At 33.8% G+C, this 23,206-nt stretch overlaps 1 protein-coding gene across 1 annotated transcript; it reads right to left on the bottom strand.

Moving 5' to 3' along the window:
* Positions 1-304: 304 nt before the first annotated feature.
* Positions 305-14,750, bottom strand: LOC123559235 (uncharacterized). Its single transcript, XM_053544914.1, has 8 exons — positions 14,659-14,750; positions 8,972-9,022; positions 6,473-6,520; positions 6,033-6,080; positions 4,639-4,686; positions 2,958-3,008; positions 2,458-2,496; positions 305-427 (listed from the first exon to the last, which is right to left on the bottom strand). Exons 2-8 carry the CDS (start codon positions 9,017-9,019, stop codon positions 329-331), a joined length of 381 nt encoding a protein of 126 aa, XP_053400889.1. The 5' UTR covers positions 9,020-9,022; positions 14,659-14,750; the 3' UTR covers positions 305-328.
* Positions 14,751-23,206: the final 8,456 nt, after the last annotated feature.

The following is a 23,206-nucleotide window of genomic DNA, read 5'->3' on the forward strand; positions in this document are numbered from 1 at the left end:
TTTTTGACGCAAATTGTTAAACAAAAACGGAGTATCCTGTCATTTTGCAGATGGTGATTAAACATCACATGGAAATGAGCCGCCTATTATTTGCAGCAAAAAATCTTCGAATATTCGTAATCTAGAGAAACCAATATTTTACCAAATTGAGGAATCTAAGTTAAGTTTCGTTGCCGATCGATAAGATTTAGCATGTTAAACCACAATCCTAGTGATCAAGATTCAAGTTCCGGTTCCGACTGAATCCTTTGTTAGTTTTCAGTATTACACTATTACTGATATCGTTTCTGTTTCCAGCAAAATTTACCTAGAACCGATTAAGGGAAGCTTACTCTCTATTCAGAAAAAAATAAGTTAGCTTTAAATACACACTCACTTTTTTCTCTTCCTTCCTATATCTTTCGAAGAAACCTTGTGGAATGTTATGCTGGAATAAAGTGTAATTACTGAAGACTTGAATTCACAAGGGAAGGAGTAAAATACATTACCCAGTCAGAATTTCGAGTTAGCTAAACGTGAGAAGTTAAGTTCACGTTGACTGTATGGTAACTACACCGGTAGTCATGTGTTTGGATCTGTCCGTTATGTCCTCTCCAGAGCAAAAATGTCAAACCTATCACGTAGTTAAAGACATTTTCTACGATTAAAAACATATTTTTACATAAAGATTTATTACGGTTTCAATTTTCATTCTAAGTTTCAACTTATTCGTTGTAAAAAGATAGGATAATTCCAGTTTTAATTACTATGTGATGAAAACGTGCAGTTTATGGGAATTAAGAAGCGAAAACGGAACTTTTAAAAGCTACACACACTTGTCACTCCGATTATCCGACATGCAGTGCACAGGCGCCAAGATTCTTCTGTTCTTTCAAAGAAATTATGTGGCTACTTTTACTTGACTTAGCAAGTTATGGTCTAGTTCATGTATGCAAGCAGGTATCTTATATAGCGTCAGAAATGGGGAAATACCGATGACTAAAACACACGTCTTACTAAAATGCTTTGCCTTTTGGTACTTGTTTATGTCACTGATGCATTCAGTTAGCTTTCTTTTGTGGCATGGCATTTGACTAGTCGATCTTAATTGCCCCTATTCAAACTTAATATCTGAGCTTTTTCATCGAAATGTATATAAACAGTCGTGAAATTAGAACAGAAGTCAGTATATTAGTAACCAAGCAAGTGAAACATTTCCGTTTAAAATGATCTGATAGGAAACAAAGCTTTTTATCGGACCCTATTAATTAGCACTGCATCATGCATAATTAACAATTCAATGTATTCTTGCACTTGCGGCCTATCTACCGTAGCACTAGGCACGTGTGTTTGCATTTCGTACAAAGATCAATAGTGGTCAATAGTGCTGACCATTGCTTTTCGTGACTATTCTTCTCCCAAAGATGTTTTCATTGCTATGCTAAAGAAAAAATATTAAAAGGGAAACATACCCAACACGAAAAAAACACGAAAACCTACATCAGTGTATGCATCGATGTATACATTACTAATCAATACTTAAAGTATACATACTATAGCGTATATGTCATGTAGAAGAATGACACAAACACATATTTGAGCGTTGTATTGTAAAATGTGACTTAGAAACAAACACTATTTTAAAATTAGCAGTTAAATGTGCTAGTCGAAACCGCAAACATCCAAACAGATTAAGTCATCCAAACCGATGTACACTTGTTATCCAAACCGTTTCATGACACCATACGTTTTGTGTTCTTTTGGATTTTAGATACATTGTACATATCACAGTTTATGCATACTCATACTAGAGATTATCATAAAGTAGATTTACACCCATTTACTCCAAAAAGTTCGATTTTATAGATAATAAAATGAAATTTTGGAACATCTGACGCGATACTGAACAGTTTCCATGAGTTTACAAGATACTTTTATGCTAAATACGATTCCGATCGCCATGTCGACATGACAGTCCCATGTTTACTAATTTGGACATTAATGGTTACTGAACAGAGTTTGGTAACGAAATGTAGCAATACTTAGTAAATATCTACGTACATGATGTTCCATTGTGTTTTGCTTTGAGCGGCCATATTGGACAAATCCAAACACACGGCTACCGTTGTAGTTACCATAGAGTAACGTCATTGTTAACTCGAATAATTATTGATGCTGTGTGATACTGACACAAATTTTTTGTTTGATAGATGTTCAAATTTCGATAGTTTAATCTGCATTCAGAATGGAGGAAACCTTGAAATAGCTTCTAATTAACGTAAGAAGTATGTCTTTAATTTTAATGATAATATAACGGTCACATGTGATACTTACACGAACGGTATTTATTATAGATTACTTCAGGCAATTAATTCCTTACCTTACGATCACAAGTACAGCAATGATTTAACAATTATAACACAACACCTTCACAATGTACGAGAGTATAAAGTATTTTTAGTAACTTGAAAGACTAACCTTGACTAATATATGAAACATTATGCTGTTAACTTTCCTCTAGAAAAAAGAAAACAAGCAAGACATAAACATATACTCAAAAGACACATTTACATCTCAAAACAAATATTGAACAAAATTACTCAACATGCTATCCAGTACCAGTTTCATTTGCTTCAAGCCATTATATTATGTAGTGAATAGGCTTGAATCTAGGTGATAGCCGGATTCATCATCCATACTTTAGTAATTAGTGCTGGTCAGAATGCAAAGAAGCATTTTGGCCTTTTATGTAGAACAAAAGTAATTAATAACAAGTTTAAATTATTAGGACTATAAAATGAATTACAATTTGACATCAGCGTTTGTATGCATAAAATGAGCTAAATTCTAACCTGATCCTAGCTGTGACTCGCATGCTGATGGTTGGAGTTCACCTCACGGCCAGATCATGCGAAAGAATTCATAAAAATGGTACTAATACCTTCCTTTATTAGCGCTCTTAATTAATGGATACATACCAAGTCTGTTTCAGTCCATGCTTCTTTAGACAGTAAGTTTTTCGTCAACAACTAAAATAGGAAAAAGATTGTTTGAAAGTACTTTAAATCACACTATTACAAATCTAGTTGAAGGTATCATAAAATGTAACATTATACATCAGGATACAATGTCATAGTAGCATACATTTGATGGCTCACTGTATTTGATGTCGCATATTACTATCACAATAGTAAATATTTGACACCTAGAGGTAGTATGAAAATCACAAAATTATACCATGCACACCATATCTCAGATCCTGGGGAATGAGGTTCCGCAACCAATACCATTGAAGGCAAATGTCTTTTTGTAAAAGCTTCCAACCTTGGGAATGAGAAACGCCAACTATCAGTGTATAGTTAACTATTATTGGAACCCTGACTAGGTAGACCTTGTATATGGAGCTAAAAGATACAGATGTATCATCCAGGTACTCAAGGCTTTACTCGTTTTAATCTTATTTTCATGAGATAGAGTAAACTATTCAACACTTAACTAGTAACTAGCTCAAGGACCTAAAGTGCTCGGGACCAACATGAGACATACAATCAAGACCAAAGACAAACCAATTAAGCATGTTCTTTTTAGTCAACTGAAATACCAGAACGATCATATATAAGGCGTAAAATATTGTTTGTTTCCGGTATCCCGACCTGCCCCAAATTTTTGGCCCGACCCTAAATGCTTTTATGGCCTTGGAGAATATTTGTTTTTCAGTTTTGCAACTTTTTGATTAAAAGTTGAAAAATATTCCCCAAGGCCATAAAAACTTTTATGGTCGGGCCAAAAATTTTGATACCGGAAACAAACAATTTTTTATGCCTAATTTACATAATCTAAGAATAAAACGGGCCCTTGACTGGACCCTCGGAAAACCCAACATGTAACTGAAGCCTGACTTGAATAAACACCAGATACATCTACTAATTCCTGTCTATCAGAAAGGTAAGACTGAAACCAACTTATTGCATCAGAACATTGACCAATGGCATTCACTTTCATTAACAGGATATTATGGTTGACAGTGTCTAACGCTTTTTTAAATCCAGTAACACAATGCCTACCATGTTTCCTTGATCCATATGAAATTTCATGCAATCCGACAAATAGATAAGACAGGTGTCTGTGGATGTTTTGTAATTTTTCTTGTAATGAGGAATAACAGAGTTCAGGTCATCCGAGACTATGCCCTGAATAATGGACAGATTTACAATGTGGGTCAAGGGACAGGCTATAAGGGTAGCACTATCCTTAATTAACCTACTAACCTACAGGGAATATCATCTAGTCCAGTAGCCTTATATTACCTCTGCATTTATCTAAATGCTTAAGAATTATACTTTCGGAGACAATACTAAATGAAAAACTATTTGGAAAAATGTCTTTGGCAGCATAAACGTTTTATTTTATACATATTTACCAAATTTGAAAGAACATTCTGTCAGATTTTCAACACATGTTGATGCCACAGTAGTATAAAAAGAATTAAACTTTTCTGCAACAATTAAAAAGACAAAACATATATCCCCATCAACTTTCAAACCTATATTACTAGACGATGAGACACTTTTCTTCCACAGAGATTTAAAATCTGATTTGTTAATTTCTAAACACGTCTAGTAGTAAAGGGAATCTGATAATAAGTAATAGAATACTTACTTTTACCTCTTTTTCAAATCGTTTACGGAAACGATGCCAAGTATATGTCTGAAATAAACAATGCACTTGTAAATGGTAACCTGTTTACAAAAGTTTTATAAAGCAAAAATAGTATTCTATTATATAGTATTAACGTGGCTTTCCCTGTTGGATATTTTTCCTTGTTTTTTTTCCTTCCCTGAAGTGGGGCATTGAACCGTTATAAATGCGGAAAGAACGATGACTGAATTGCAAGTGTAACCATAAATATATACTTTAACATCCACTCGCTCCACGTTTAACTCTTTAGGTAAAATTTTTGGAAATGTTATGGGTCCTGTATTGTATTCAATGTTTTGGAAGATCACATTAGTACTTAGAAAATAAGACTGTTTCATTATAATCTTCTAAATTGTGCGAAATATCTAAAACACAAATTTGTCGTACGATAGAAACCAAAGATTTTCAATATAATAAATAAGAAATTCTATATAAACTGATGAATAAGTGTTGTATATGTACACATTTAAACAATTTCCGCGAAACTTTTGAGATGGTTCTTATTTAACCCTTACCCTGCTAAATTTCTACAATGAACTTGTCCATCTTTCAATTTGAACAGTACCACTAACTGTTGGAAAGGGTGCATACCAAAAAGATACTGACTGAATGGCAAACAGCGCAGATCGTGTTCAGGCTGCACGGATGTGCAGGCTAATCAAGATCTGCACTGGTCAGAAAGGCAGAATCAATCGTAATCAGCATAATAAGGGTAAACAGCTTTTAACTCTCGCTCACATAATTCCTCGTCTTTAGGCGGTATACAAAAAGCGTAAACTATTTAACAAATTTAATTCTAGCATTTCTGGCTTTCGTATGCATGTAGATACTGTAACATATCATTGACAAATTAAGCAATCATTCTTGACAAACTATATATATGGATAAAGTTTAAAATTAAAAAAACAAAACAAAAAAACCCCCCAAAAAACTGGTAAGTTGCTTCACGACAGAGTGTGTAAGAGCATTTTCATTAATATTTAAATGGTAAATGGTATCATGCATTACTGTCCCACTGGTACAGTCAAAAACCTTAATTATCTAAATGAAATATTAAACAATAATTTTTTAACTAGTTATAAAGTGTAGTGGTTAAAGTATTTGTTGTATATAAGCATAATATTTATGACAATAGACAACGGTTAAAAGGGCTTAAAAACTTTTCAATGCATCTATTAGATCAAATATAATATTTGAGATCAGTCACAGTTTTTGTCAAAACCATAATATATTTTAACCGAAAACATTCATCTACATAATAACATGATTTTAATTATTTTGTTTGAAATACATCATTTAATATGGTTGAAAGAATCCTAGTCTGTGTGATTTGCATTTTTTAGTTAGTTTTGTACCTGCAATAAGTCTCCTTTAGTCGATCTCAAAAGTCTATCTACTTTCACCTGAAATAAGCAATACAGCATTCGATATGTTTAGTGGTTATAGTAGTTTACTTTTTCACAATAATATTTGTTGACTTATGGAAAGCATGTCTCATAATTTACATCTCAATATATGAGTTGTCTGCAAACTTCATTCGAGGAAAATCAATAACAATAAATAAATAAAATGATTACCTAAATTAGTACGAATATGAAATACATTACACATTATTTCAGTCTACTTGACATCAACGTCTTATTGCATGATACAGAAAAGACATTAGTACTCAGTTTCCACGACTACTCTATATGTTTAATAGTTACAATTCTGTCCTAATGTCGACCCTGGGAAGCAGTTCTTACCACGCATGTGGGTGGTTATCATACTAATGACTTTTTCAATGGATACATACCCAGTCTTCAACAGTCCATGTCTCTTTTGACTGGAGGTTCAACATTATCTAAAATAAACAATAGGGTATTTGAAAGCAATTTATAAAACAAGATACGATGAGGCAGTTGCCAACGTGTAGTGTTCATAGATCATATCATATAAGCATCAATTTTATGACAAAAGATAATGATTAAAGAATTTACAATGTGCAGGTAAGATTAAATGAAACATTTCTGACTAATTACATTTTTTTTCAATATACAGAAATATAAATTTGATCGATTTGTTTTCAAACACATTACTTACATTTTCACAAAGTAACTTTGTCGCTCTTAAATTTTATATAGAACATACATTGTATTACTACTGCTCTTTTTCAATATTTTAAATCCCTTTGGATGGACCTGATTTTGTCAAGTTTATTTTCGCGTTTTTTTTTTATAAATAATTTTCCGCTTTAAGTAATTTGCCCGTAGAAAATGTCTTTTTTTTCCGCCTAAATTAGCTTATATATGGTACTGCTTTGGACAAAATGTAAGATTTATGTTTAGAAGCTTGCTAGGTATGCGAAATATTTTTATACTGTGCAACTTCTCTAACTGGAACATGCCCGAACCAGAAAAAAAGTCGGATTAGGGGAGTTTTCGGATTAGGGAGTCTCCACTTTATCCGTAAATTATTGTTTCTGTTGTAAAGAAATGTTCTTCAATCGAAGATGTGAGTCATCGTAAATTGTTTATGTATTTATAAACGAGAGTAAATTTCATGCTTTATATTGCGTTAGAACGTTATTTCGACGACAGAAATTGAAACCTTTGATAAGATAATTCAAACTTTGTGGCAACAGTTATGACGATGCTGTAGTTTTTAAAACGTCAATGAGCCGTTTAGGCAGAATATAACAAGTGTCCTTAGTTTTGCACTTATATATATTTTTTCATCTTCGGAGTAATATTTTTTTCTTAATACAGTCAACGGTTAAATAAGTATCAAGCATGCTTTAAACTATAACTCGCGCCACTTTGCAAATAATAGTCTTGCTGGTTTCAGAGAATGTGACTGGTATCCGCATTCAGCACGAGGTAATTTCGAGCAGCTCAGTGTGCCCTGGTCATCATTTTCACGTGAAGCAAATCATTCCTCGACCTTTGCGTCCTATTATTGACATATCTGGTTGCAAAAGTGTTAAAACTGCTATGTATCTTGTCAAAATAATCTACACCAGTCGTATTTGCCTTGCTTTGTTGGTGCTAAAAATTGTATGTCATTTTACATTCTAACACGATTCGTTTCATTTTTAATATAAATAATAAATATTTAATGTATGCCGTCAAGGATGTACCTTATTTTGCAGCTCCATTGCTGCGAATTCCGGTATGAATATAGTGGGTATTCGGACACTAGGAAGGTTATTTCTCTTTTTGTCCACTCACATTAGAACATGTAATAATTTATAAACAGACTTGCTATAAAATTTATTATATATTCAATTGGAGTACACTTCATCCGCTGTCATACCTAAATGTTACTGATATGATTATAAACATATAATTTCAATGATTATTTGTTTTAGATCCTTGATTATAATGTTGTTGTTTGAACATAATATAAGTGACATGCATTGTTGATGCGTAAATTCCACAAGCGTGAAGAATTCGTGACAGAATCTTGTGAACTTGTGAAATATTCGCACGAATTCATATCACGTGTGAAGAATCGTTTCTGTGAAATTTACGGTTCAACAATGCATAATTCTATATTCACTGTATATATATATATATATATATATATATATATGAACAACTGGTCAGGTACTGCACAAGTTTTGAACAAATACTAAAATAAGAAAAACTAAAAAAAAAACAGTAACTGTTATCTTTGGTGGCTGATTTCTGTCATGACGTGTTGGCGAGGCAAAAACTCGACAAACACCTTATTTATCGAGTTTTCGTGTTTTGTGTTTTCATGTTGGTTCGGTGAAAACACGATCCAATCTACGAGAAAACTCAACGTGTAGTGGGCGCCGACATGGCAAATTTATCTGTTGAGTTTTTATGTTGGTGGGTATGAATATGTCACGTTGATGTCCTTTATTTATCGTGCTATCATGTTGTCCCGACTTCGCACAGCCGACACAAAACACGACAAATACCTTATCTGTAGAGTTTTAGTGTTTTTTCCTGAACATATCATTTCTTGATCTTTTGGAATGCAACATACATTGTAAATATATTTAAGATTATATTATTGATACCGTACGAAGGCCTATTCATATCTTTTAAATGGAATGTGACATAAGTGCTGCGCTTGAAATACGAAACAAAATGTTTTAAATGCTAAACATTTATTTCCGGAATTGAAAAATAAATCTATAATGCCAATAGAGGCCACTATTAGTCTCTCCCAAGGAGTGTCTTGTAGATAGGTATGACTTTATACTTAATTACTTTAGAGCACGAGTCTTTTATTTCTTTTTGCACGAGCCTTTCTTGATATATTTTGTTATAATGATACTTACCAATTTATTTGCAAAGTGTTTCTGTTCCCATATCCGTTCTTCATCCATCGTCTAAAAAAGAATTGAACTTTTTTTAACTCAAAACATTGAAAACAGATTATTACATTGCGAATGTCCACTTTTCTAAACACAGCGACGAAGGCGCACAACTCTGCATATACCTATGCTCTGTTTTAAATAGCACTGGTTTCCCCAGTTTCCATTAATCTGTTAAGTTTATTGTTTATAAACCATCAGTCTTCAAAATATGTAATAAAGTACTAATCACAGAGAATTTAATATGATAACATTTTACTTTTAAACTTGCTACAAAAAAATAAGACTGCCATCCAACACTTTAACACATTTTTAATTAGTATTTGAAATATCTTTAGCTGTTTCTGATGAAACATTGAGAAATATTGATGATGTGTAATGTATAAACATTTTCTTTTTCATTGTATTAAACATATCTTCAGCTTCTACTTCGATTGGGGTACTTGGCAAAATCCAAATCTACGCCATTTTCTGTAGTTCTACGGTTTTCCGGAAGTAGTTGTAGTATCCTTGGTTAGTGATTCTGGTACAGGAAACAAATGCATATGGATAGCAAAACGACTTCAAATCAAAATGTAAAATTTACGACGACCACAACCCGCCTGTGATAAGTTATATGCGATATATGTACATGTAATCTTCCGCTAAGGGACATTACCCGGTCGATTTGAGATGAGGAACAATATTTCGAATTTTGAGATGAACGTGAAAGAAATTTACAAGTAAAATATGTATATGTTTTTTCTTATTTTGTGAAATAACACTAATTTCTTATTGTACGTAAAATATATTGTTGTTGTTGCTGGTTTTAGACGTAAAAATATGACGTGCAAATACGTTGATCACAACCAAATCATATATTTGCCAACAATATCGTTCTTTCCACGTGTTCTTTTCAAATAGCGCCGTAGTTTCTTTGACTCTACTGTGTCCTATCGTATGCTAGATAAAAATGGAGGCGTAAGAACTGAATGTCTAAGAAAGAGATACTGGAAGACGTAAAGAGGTATAAATTCAGAAGGTTGTGAGTCAGACAGCGTAACTTTCTTTTAAAAAATTAACATCTCTTTGTTCTTATATAGTATTATACAGTTCTATAGAGCAACACAAGCTACAGGCACTGTGATATTCTAGAAACCGACGAATTTATGTTATTAAGTAAGCAAGTTTTATTTTAAATAAAGAACAGACGGATTAAATGGTTTACAGCCTATATGGATCAGTACACAGACTCACTGGAATATAAAAGCCATTAATCTATTTCAGTGCTTAATGGCTTAAACCCCTTACATTCCTCATACGTTTGTAATTTAGTCCCATTGTTGACCAGATCTATTTTGATCAATTTTCAGACCTAGCAAGTTCTTTTTGTCACCTTATTATTTACATGTTTTATTTTGTTGCAATGAAATATCAAGTAAGATCATATCAATATACACCTTAAGATACCAGAGTTAGCTCGACTGTTGACATTTCTTCTGAAACATAAATCTCGGGGAACTGAACGGACACAAGTAGACAAATACATTGTTTTCCGCGGTTTCGGTGACTATTGTGAGATATCAATGAAGATTTAAAAAATAATTCGATTAATCAGTTGTAAAACACGCCGTTGGTAGAAGAGAGGCGTATCAAACCCTTATACTTGAAATTCAGCACCCAAATCAAATTATGATATAGTTTCAATTCGTGGAATTTTGTTTAATTTGTAGCATTGCCGGAAGAATAGAGACAGATACTGTGTGTACACGAAAATCCAATATTTAGACTCTAAATATTTTAGACCATATAGTTTAGTAACTACAACGGTAGCCAGCCGTGTGTTTGAATCTGTCCAATATGGCTGCTCAAAACAAAATTCAATGGAAAATCATGTAAATTGTTGAAGATATGTCATACATCTTTTTAAAATTCTGTCCTCAAACTCACTAATAACACAGGTAATGCCCATAGAAGTAACACTGGCGTTGCTATCTAAATGGTATTAGCACTTGCACAAGGACACATCCCATTTGAATGACATATATTCAGAGGATAGCTTTACGTCCGTCAGAAATACGTTAAGTGATATGTTAAATATTTAGTGGTTGATATAAGGGGCTTACAAAGGACATGTTTGCCTCATTATCTTTCAATATCTACTTCATATCTTCTACTCTCATGTCGTGATTTTGCTAATGACAGTTCCATGGCGATGCCTAACTGCTTATTTGCTTCTTTTTCATTATATATACGTTAAGGTTTATCTATGCATTTATGTGTGTACACATCCATACATACCCCGTTGTAAGGTTTTTCAGTTTGATGGGACTGCGTTTTAGAATGTGTCTTTTCCTTAAAGGTATTTTTCCATTTTAAACACAAGTGTGTGATGAATGACCTAGAAAAGTAATGGTAAACACCATTAATTATCAATGGAAATTCAAATGCACCAGCCTTGTACTTTATCTTTTGAAAGGGCGAAAAAATATATAATGTTACCTGATGATAAGACCTCTCATTAAAATCCTTAGCTCCAAGATAATCATTCAATTGCTTGTTTCATAACATACTTATTTCTGTTATTCTATAAATCATTTCACTACTGTTTATACATATATCTTATTGTAAAGAGTCAAACATCAAATTTAAAAGGGGACAACAAAGCTCGACTACTGGAGTGCTTTGTCACCAAAGAAAGCTTAGGAATTTAGTAGTGACATAAATGACTTTGCTTAAACATATACCCTGAAATCCCGAAAATAAGCTGCGGCTTATTTTAAATTTTCGTAAGGATTTGGTGGCTTATTATCGAGACCAGCTTATTTTTGAGTCCAGCGAACTTTCGAGTACATACGATGCCTGTATATCCGGTAACGATTTAAAAACCGGAGTATTTTTATGTACAAAACACTGCAGATACGCATGCCATTTTATTGCTTTTTACGTCAGTAAATACTAATACTTCTGACATACCTGTTTTGTTACAATATGAAAATTGTCCGATGCTAACAGATGATTACCCATTAAAAAGTTTTGTCTGGCCTAACAAACAAATTCACCTGTTAATTAAATCGCCCAACGGTTATGAATAACTTACACAATACGTGATAAACACCGCAATGCGTTATCAATCTAACCAGGTGTACCTAGCGTTTTATACGCTTTCTTGTATGTGCATGCACCTTATTCACTTCCAAGGCATCGATAAATACACGTTTTCGACGGACAGGGAGGCCAGCGGCAAAGAAGTTTCCATGTGCAGTGACAGTGAGTCTTATGAAGATTCAGACGGCAATATTCCTCTGTCATCTTAAAGACAGTTATGTGAATGGGCAGAACTGACGTGATAAGAAGGTTTTGAGGCTTTTAAAATTTCAATTTGTCCACGGTTTTAAATAATCAGCACAACTAGCAATGTTTTGAGTGTTTTTAATTCCACATTGCGTTTTATTGCTATTACATGTGGAAATCAAACTGCTGTGTACAGGCTGGTTACATTTACTATCTTATATGGTGTACTAACAAGGTCTGATACTATTTCTGATACAGAAAAAGTGGATGGCTTATTTTTTAATGCGGATAATTTATGAGCCCGTTTTGCCTGTAGTGAAATAGTGGCTTATTTTCGAGACCGGCTTATTTTCAAACCGGCCTTTTTTGGGGATTTCAAAGTATTTAAGCCACTGATGTTTTCCCTCTTAAAGTGCTGAAAAAGATGCCTGTTATCATACAAAAACTTAACCAAACATTGCTAAGTCAAAAAGGGGCATACTATTGTGAAAAAGCAGAATCATGTAGACTCATCACAGTGAAAACGTTTGAAATTGTAAATATCTATTTCATTCTGAAAAGTGGTCAGTGAAACAAGCATACATACTTGCATACAAAAGCTTAACAAAAAATAGTAGAATTCAAGAGAAACCATCGCCTCCTGACAAAGCCAAAATCAGAGTTATGAAGCTTGTTCATTGTATGTTAGATCAAGAAACGTGTGTGTGAAGTTTTAATTCATTACTGATATACCTATGTACAGATAAAAATGTAACAACAATTGCCAAATAAAAAAAAAGGCATACTTTTGTGATATAGGAAACTATGTAGAAAGATGGAACATGTGCGTTAATTGCCAGTTCATCACAGTGAAGAATTGTAATTTTTGAGTGCAAAATACTATTATATCGCTAAAGACAACAAAATGATTATGTTCAATAGCCCCGCGTAATCATCATTGCGAACAACTTATTTTTATAGGCTGCTCCCTTTAAATTTGTAATGGAGACGACAAACAAACGTTTTGATAGAAACCTAGTATCTATTCATTTACTGATCGCTGTTCTTAAATACAACTTACAAATGAGGTAGACAATTGAACTTCATGAGACATATCAACCCAGAGACGGAAGACTGTCTTGTGATCGAGCCTATGGTTTCGAATGACAAATAATCTAAACCAGTTAGGCACTGAATATACCTACACTCATTGATTCAATAGTCGTTTTGACCTTTCAATCAGCAAATATGAAACTTCGTTTTATAAATGATCCTGGAAATCCTTTATTAAACGTAACACATACTCACACATCAGGAATAGAAATAATTTGTTACAATGTTAATTCTTGAATCGTTTATGCACAGTTTTTCCATTTAGCTTTGATATTTAGTTCTGTAACGTTTAGTTTGCTTCTGTCCCCAGATATTATTCTTGATGATGGTATATGACCTTTTTGTTTATTCGCTGTAAAAACCCAAGCCACAACATTTTATGCCATTGCTACACAATGCCATGGTAGAAATCAGCAATGCGATGAGAATCTAAAAATTAAGTTTCTATCTCTTATCTACGGTGTTGATAAATCGATACGTCCGGCTGTTGTGAATGTCGACTCGAATTTCAGCTGCAGATATATTTGAAGGTTTAGGTGGATGTTTTAAAAAACTTGCGCTTAGGGATGTTGCTCACTTGAAGATACGGTTACGGACGAGCCTCGGTAACGAATTTCTGAGCATAGTATCACGAATTTTAGAACGAATTTTATAAAAACGAAAGTAGATTGGCATTTCAAATGATGATTAAAAAGTATGTTTATCAATTTTATTTTTCTTCTCAACCATAATTTTTGATGTGTAACCAGAATTTGAAAATACCTTATGTGAAAGTCTAACATGTATTCAGCGCTGTGTGAACAAAAATAAGTGTGAACCATTGATCAGATGTTATCATTTTAAACACACAAGATCTATTTATAAACCACTTACCGAATCTGTTTTTAAATGATATCCGACTTAAGCAACTATTGTATGGGGGACATAAACTTGTATTTATTATTTTAATTTTTGTTATTGAAATGCGCGTTTTTAACATTTAACGAAAACAGTTCATCCTCGACTTATATTTGTAAACAACATTCATATTTAAGTACAAGATTATTTTCAATAAAGTATTTTATTTGTTTTTGCATTATCCATTGTAAACAGCCTTATAAGAAGCTATGGGGACAAAGTCTAATCTACGTTTTTGTTTCGATTTTCATGTAATCAAAATGAAATTTATTATAAGATTGATAAACATCTTTGTTATAATCTTAATCTATAATCTTGACATTTTTTAGAATGAAATATTAACATCAAAACTACAAACTATTATCTTTCAGTTTAAATAAAACAATTACCTGTTTTCAAATAAACATGTCTCCTGGCTAAAATCTGAGGTTTCCCAATATGTAAATCACGTGACGCGGTACAAGTGCAGTCATTATGGCGCGTCATTTAAAATACTTACCTAAAGTATACATTATATTTTTTTTTTCAAAAAAGCCGAATTGGGACTGTTAAACAGTTATTATAGAGAAAGATATATAGAAAAATGTCAAAGGCTGGTGTAATATCGGGAATTAGCTTTGACTTAGAAAGGTGTAATGTCAACAAAAAAAAAACAAAACAAAAAACAAAGACAAATATCAAACAGGGAATGCCACGTACCAAAATCACAGCCTCCCCAAAACGAAACCTACAGCACGCAGACGTGCACACCACAAACACACACACACATACACGTGCACACACACAAAGCCAACACACGAGGACAAAACGAACAAACAAAGGAACACACACACATACACGCGCACACACACAAAGCCTACACAAGAGGACAAAACGAACAAACAAAGGAACACAGTGGGGCACCGCCTTGGAACGGTCCGTGGCAAAAGACCACTGGGGAGCTTAAACCGGTTTATGGTGCGCACCCAACCTCACTCTTACCCCCACCATGTTCCAAAGACACGGGACAGTGTAAATAAAAGTAATCCCCTCCAGGTGAATCTCTAACACACGTAATGGAAACAAAAAGGCATGGCATGTAAAACACAAAAATGCTCGTGTATAAAAATATAAAAAGCAAACCTTTCGAACCAAAAACGTATGTACTCAATGCCTTTTCAGAAGACAGAGCAACAAGAGAAACACCCTTAACGGCCCGACGAAACAGGCCAGAAGACAGATATCAAAACAGTTCAGTCCTGGTAGGATTTAAAAACTGCTTATCATAGAGTCCTCCACCTCTTCCGTCAGACACAATCAAAGAGGGAAGCGTAGTGTCCAACTGTAAACGGGTTGAACACTAAACATGCGGTATGTCTCAAAACAGTTGGGTCGTAACCTCTTTTAATAAAACGTTTATAATTTTACCAAATACATTTGGAAAATTACCACGACCCAAGATCTTACGAAGTTTGTAAACCAAATCCCCATAAAAAACGGGTTTAGAAATACCCCGTCATCAACTGTCAGTAGCATGTGCGGAGCCGCCTACCCCTCCCACTAAAGCTAAACAGGCTCACGATTTATGTGAATTTCATGGAAGATTTAAAGCTCTTTGTGAGTATTAGTCGGCTCGCTTTGCTCGCAGGAAAAGCTAATACTTTTAGGGCGGGGACATGTATGAACAAATATTAATTTACAAACCCGATGTTCCACTCCTATCCAGTGATCAAGTCGTTCAATAAGCAAAGCAACTTACCTCATAAACTGTTTTAAATCGTTTCCTGTGCAAACTGGGCAACAAATGGAGGTAACATTGCATGTAAACAAGTGATATAATTTCGATAAAGATCACCATTCAGAGTACATGCCCATGTCGAGGACATCAGTTAGATGTTTTACATTTGTATCACGGCAGGAAAAAAATGGGTAAGATAAATGAATGCTTGAAACGATTTTCCTAGCTCCTTAGGGATGTCCGGGTCTAAAACCTAACCTGAGGTATTTAAAGCCAGTCAAAACGAAAACCGCAGCTCATCTATCTAAGTTCAGCGCAAACGGTTATGAGACAAATTACTATCATTATTTATGCCTCGTTTATTTTGGGTCAGTAATTTGACATGTTTCAACAGATTTGGGCCAAAATGTAGTGTCCTGAAACCAATAATGTACTCATTTTACCACTCTCCTTTTGCAATTCTCAAAACTGTATTTTTATGATATTTTCGCTCTGGGAACAACGAAATCATAAAGAAGAAAATCACCTAGTAAAATGATAATGATTAATTGTTCTCGATCTAGTCTATTCAGAAAATTAACTAATTTTGTGTAAATAGGCAATAAAAAACAACAGTAGTTTTATCTCTGAGATAGTATGCAATTGCAATTAGACATTTTAGAATCACGTGGTTACACGGCTGTAAAAATAGAAATAAATTTAATTAAGTTCATAATTTACATTGCAAAAGGAATAATTGGATAATATATAGTACCGGTATGACCTTTTATCTTTTGGGGGCATTGTTGTAAAAATGTAGTGAGGGTTTCTAAAGAACATAACGATATATTAAAGGACATGTCTTATACTCTCCAGAAAATGAGGACCTAACACATACAATAAACAGCTGTGATGTAAATGATGTTACCTCATATTTTCTGTTAGTTAAATAGTCAAATTATATTCAAGTTATATGTACATGTAATCATACAGTCATCTGCAAAGCACGAGTAGTTTCAGAGATAAAAGCTACATCATACAGATTTTTATTTTCTATATGAGAGCAAATTCTCTTTCCGCTATGTTTTTCCTAGCTTTACGCTGTTTATAATGACGGTGACCCTGCTAAAGAAGTTTTCAGGTAATAGCAATATAACGAGGATTAAGTCTTCAACATGGCTTCAGACTCTGGACAATATATATTAGCTTTGGAATATAAGCCACATAAGACGTAGAACGTCTACTGCGTCCACATTTGTGTGTGTGTTTATGTATTTTTGTGCATTTTTATAATACGTACATCTGTACATACTGCTGTGGGCACATAAGATGGCAGAAACGTGTCACCGTAAAAAATAGTGAGTTTTCGATGACATAAATATTCTCAGATTTGCGACATTTGACATGATCCTACCAAAGCATAAGGTCAAAATAAAAATATATTTCGTTCTATTCCTTCAGCATTTTAGAACGATGTTTCGTCAGTTTCTGACCAAAAACAACAATAATATTACCACTGACTTAGTTCATAAAGAAATATCTGTGACAAAATACGATCTTAGTTAATTGAAAAATAAATAATTCAGTGTTCATAAGGTCTTACCAGATTTATTTCTATATACCATTGTTAACAATGATAAGCGATTTATAGACTAATTTGTGGTATTTCCACTGACTTTATAAATGTGGTTCACGGCTTTGTTTCTTTTCCGCGTAAGATTACTGTGTCTATGATTTTGTCTGTTTACTTCTGTGCTCAAGGTTGTCATGAGCTGCTATGTCCATCGTTCGTCGTCTTTCGGTGTTCAAGTTTACTGTTAAAATTTTGTTACATTTTTAACAATCTCGATGAAACTGAGTCAGAACATTTCTCTTAGCAAAATCTAAAAAATTTTTGAAACTTGGTCATCTGGAGTCAATGACTGGGTCACTAGGACAAATTATAGGAAAATCGTTTTAGCAGGCTAGAGGCCAAATTTTCTACTTTATCATTATATATTTTTGTCAAAATATCTTGTCTCTATGAAAATAAGGTAAAGGTCTAGATCAACCTGTGTACCTGAAACCTTAAACTTGGTCAAAACTCAAATCTACGAAAAACCTAGTTAACACTCTACGGGTCGCATTTCCAACGTGACTGTCCATGATAAACGTCGACGTTGACGTCATGAAGCAACATCATTATGGCGGGTGAAAGTGTGCTGAATCATTTTCAGATCGACTGTCAAATAATGATGGCATTGTTGAGGGAAAAAACAAATAATGCTTATCAACTTGTGGAAAATATGTAAAACGGAAACGCCAAGAACAAATAAATATGAAGTGAAGGTATAAAATGAAAAGGTTAATAAACGGCTTGTGTGTGCCCTTTAGCTATAATGTCAAAACCATTGGGCAGTTACGATACTTGGTTTGTCATTATGGAAAAAAGGCACAAGCCGTATATTAACCTCTTAGTAATTAATGCAAGAAATCTTGTCGAGCTTCACAAATGATATAAATTCTAAGCATATTCTTTCTGAAAAGGAAACCAGTGTCATTTCTTATAAATGATTCAACACTGAAAGCTCCTGAACTATGAATCCTGTCTGTATCATTGATGTTTGTATTGTCAGATTTATTTGGTCTACAAAAGATACACTTTTGTGGTATAAACATTCTGAAAGAAAATGCAAGATTTTCATTTCATGTTAAATAATTTTGATCGATTTAACACTTTTGCAGTAAGAAATTGTACTATTTTTCGGCCTAGGTTGTTAAACATGAATTTTCACCTAGATTATGTAGTGATCGGGACACGGAACAGGTACACACTGTATGGTAAACCATTTGTTAAGGGTTAAATGACATTGAATATCAGAAGGCATATATCAAATGGAGGATATTTAGTAGTTTTGGTAACTCAAAACTAAAATGATTAACATATTTTGACATTAGGAGTCCCCCCCCCCATTAGTTCCCCCAACTGGAATCTCGTTCTCTTAAGTGCAGACGAGAACAATAACAGGATATGATTCATTCGTGAATATTATATGTCTTTGTAATCAGGTAGCACTGTTTATCTTGCCTCCTACAAGTTTCTTGCATTTCTTTTGGTCAATAGACGTCATGTGGAGAAAGGATATGTTCCATATCCTGGTAGTACATTTCAGATATGAATTTTGATTTAAAAAAATGGCTGCTGCTTTGTTAATTTACAAAATATTAGATTATAGCATGTAAGTAAAGGGTAGACGGCAAGATAAAATCGTTACACAGCTTGTTGGTGACAGGATACGGGTTATACGCTGTCGAGGAAATCCATATCGCTCTGATATGGATTTCCTCGACAGCGTATATCCCGTATCCTGTCACCAACAAGCATTGTAACTTATAATATCTGCACTTAAATGGAAATATCTGTTTGTTTTATTTTTCTTCTTTTTTTTCTTTTTTTTTCTTTTTTTGTAAAAGCCTGGGAGTATTTTAAGGGTTGTTGTTAGGATGGTCGTAAGAACAGGTGGATAACACAAATTAGTATACTTTTTACTCTGGTGGTAGCAGCCACCCAAAACGTGTATGCCAGTAACTTTGTCTTGGAGTAAATATACGACCATAGACAGTCAAAGTACGACTACGGCCCTTTTATAAGTTGTACGAGGACGAAATTGAATGGTCATTTTTGTAAATTCAAGGGCTGTTAGAAACAAATACCACTAAAACGGTATAAGGGTACTGTTTAGGCATGTTTCTTGTTGTTGCGAAAGTTGAAGGTATCCAAGTGGGTTTTAAAAGACTGAACATCTACTCTTACAAATGTATATGATAACAGTTACCCATCACAAGATGGTTATTTATTTATTTGGGTTTAACGGCGCACCAACACAGTATAGGTTATATGGCGCCCATACTGTGTTGGTGCGCCATAAAACAAGATGGGCACCAGTAAGCAGCGCATCAGTGAAACTTACTATCCATTGTGTTTTTGATATTTATAATCATTTCTATTTTCTTAATGAAGATAAAGGATACAGAGTTGTAGTCGTTGGGGAGTGTCGTCCTTAATTACAATAAAAAGAGAAATACAGTAATTGGGGCAGAGGATAGTAATATTTCAAATTCTATAAAAAAATAAAAATGCATTGATCCAAGAGCGAAAATGTTATAAAAACAGTTTTGAGACATGCCAGGGGAGAGTGATAAAATGAGTAAATTATTGGTTTTTAGGAAATTTACTTTATTTTAGGGAAAACCTGTTGAAACATGTCATTATCTGCAGAGTACTGACCTAAATGTACGAATCATAAATAATGATAGTGAAAAAGAAGTGTCTCTTTACCGTTGGCGCTGAACCTAGACAAAGAACAATAAATAGCTCTTTGACCTGATTGATTGCAGTTTCCGTTTTGACTGACTTTCAAAACCTCAGGTAAGATTTTTGATCCGGACATCCCTAGGGAGCGAGAAAAATCGATTCAAGCATTCATTAATCTTGCACAACTTCTATCTTCCTGTCGTGTTACGGAGGTAAAAATCCATCTCATGTCTTTGCGATGGACATGTACTCATTTAACATAATCACTGGATAGACTTGGCAGATCGAGTTTGTAAATTAATATTTTGTCATGTCCCCACCCTAAAAGTAACATTTTTTCCTACAAGCAAAGCGAGGCAACAAGGAACTATATTCACATAAATCATAAGCTTGTCATGCTTTAGGGGGAGGGGTAGGCAGCTTCGATGCGCACATGCTACTGTAAGTTGATAACGGCGTCGTGAACAATAAACCTTTCTAATTCAAAGCCTTCCGATATTTCCCGATATTAAACCAGTCTTGGGACATTTTAACTCTTTCTCTATAATTACTGTAAAACAGTCACAATCTGGCTTTTTTGAAAAAGTAAAAATATATACTTTTAGATAAGTATTTTAAATGACGCGCCATAATTACTGCACTTGTACTGCGTCACGTGACTTACAAACGATTTTAGTCAGGCAGACACACTGGCACCAGACTAGAAAGAAAATGCCTCTGTACATGTTATACCCTACCCCTAGGTATTCTATAAGAACCGTGGTCATGAACGGGAAAGTGCACTAATCCAATTCAATAGTTCATTTCTCATCTAAAACGTGCATTTCGGTGAATGGGTACCTAGTATAATGAACAAGCGATAATTTATCTTCCATCGTGCACCAGTTACATTATCTCAATATTCCATATTGCAGAGATGCTCCACATATTTTATGCTTTCGTCGTTCGAAAAAACTTGCGTGAACTCCCCTAATGAATATACGGTCTAGAGGTCACGGCAGTGTGCACATATAAGCGAAATGATAACAAACAAAAACTGAATGCAAAAAATTCACAGTTTTACGATAAAACTCGAAATGATGAATGAAATTCATCTTGGATATAATTTTGAATTTGAAATCATACATTGGTATACATCTGTTCTGTTCATTTTGAACATTTTCCTGCATATACACATTTTATCGTACACGTGTTGTAAAATGACGACTGACATACATTTTCACATCAGCCAATCAGAATGATTTTCACATCAGCCAATCAGACTGATTTTGTAATCTAGACCGGAACTTCACCAGGGAAGATTCAAGCAAGTTTTTTGTGTAACGTTTAAAAAACTATAAGCTAAGCGTTGTTTTTCTAAGATAAGAAGTATTGAAGAAATGTGACCGGTACACAATGGTAGATAAATTACCACTTGTTTAATATCCATAGTACACATTTACCGAACTGCGTGTTTTAGGTATGAAATGCGCGATTGAAATGGTTCAGTATATTTTCCCGTTCATGACCATGGTTCTTATAGAATACCTAGGGGTAGGGTATAACGTGTACAGAGGCATTTTCTTTCTGGTCTGGTGCCAGTGGGCAGACATGTTTATTTGAAAACAGGTAATTTTTGTTTTATTTAAATTGAAAGATAATAGTTTGTAGTTTTTGTTTTAATATTTTATTCTAAAACGTTAAGAGTTTTAAGATTACGATTATAACAAGGATTTTTATCAGTCGTCAATGTTATTTTGTGTACATGAAAATTGAAACGAAACAGTAGGTTCGACCTTGCCCCCATTCTTTCTGATTAGGCTATTTACACAATAGAAATAATACAAACAATTTAAGATGCTTTATCAAACAGAATCTCGTACTTTTAGATGATGTTTGTTTAAAGATATTAGTTTCGGGTGTATTATAAAAACCAAAATTAAAATTAAAAAATACAAGTTGACATCCACCGTACAATAGATTTTTAACTCCCTTGGGCCGAAATGCGACTATAGGCGTTATATTTTCAACCCCCGTAGCGTCGATATCCGACTATACGGGCGTTATCAGGACTCTCCAGGACGGCGATTGACGAGTATAGTCGCGGCACCGAGATCATGCTGATTGTGACCTGTACTTGTTAATTTTTGATAATCATGGCAAAAGCAAAATTATTTTGCATACTGGGTATTATTTCTTAGATGTTATAATTAGTGTTAGATCTAATTAGTTCCCTTGTTAAAATAAGTGTTTGCAATTATGCGGCCATGTAAAGACGAAATCCATTGTGTTTCGTTCATACTGTATTTCAAAGGAGTAAAATAATGTCGTCTGCCAAAAATCTTTCTTAAAATAAAGAAAATATTCATTATCGTGCAGCTTGTGACATATCAGTTCCGCCCGATGATGATTCAGACGACAAAATTCCCTTATCAGTTAAATGAATGGTCGGAAAATGTTAAGTTTTGGAAGGCAGAAATATTCGTACACTTACATCGAATACGATACAAACTGAAAAACATGAACACAACAAAACATATTTTATAAAATACAAAAACAACGTGACTACATAAACATATGATTGTAAATTTAATAATCTTTCAAAGGTTACATGTATATATTACAACTTAACTGTCTCATCGCGTGTCACAAAACGTTTGTGTATACATATATACATCAAAATTAACCATGATCGATATTCACACAAAAACGGGTGTAAATTTTAAGTATGATTTTGTAAATAGTCTTTGTAAATATTGTATTTCTATTTAATGAATTTCAATGTCTTTACATGTGAAAAAGTAAGCGAACCAGAAACTTTCAAATATTTTCAACGCAGTAGGTTCGTTAAAATTGTGAATACTTCGAAGTGAAAATATTTTTCTATTTGGATATAAGTTACGGATGAAATAGGATATAAAAATATTTTTTGAAACTCCGAAGATTTTGTAAGTTTATTTTAATTTAT

Source organism: Mercenaria mercenaria, chromosome 5 (assembly GCF_021730395.1).
Source record: "Mercenaria mercenaria strain notata chromosome 5, MADL_Memer_1, whole genome shotgun sequence".
In the NCBI taxonomy this organism is placed as follows: domain Eukaryota; kingdom Metazoa; phylum Mollusca; class Bivalvia; order Venerida; family Veneridae; genus Mercenaria; species Mercenaria mercenaria.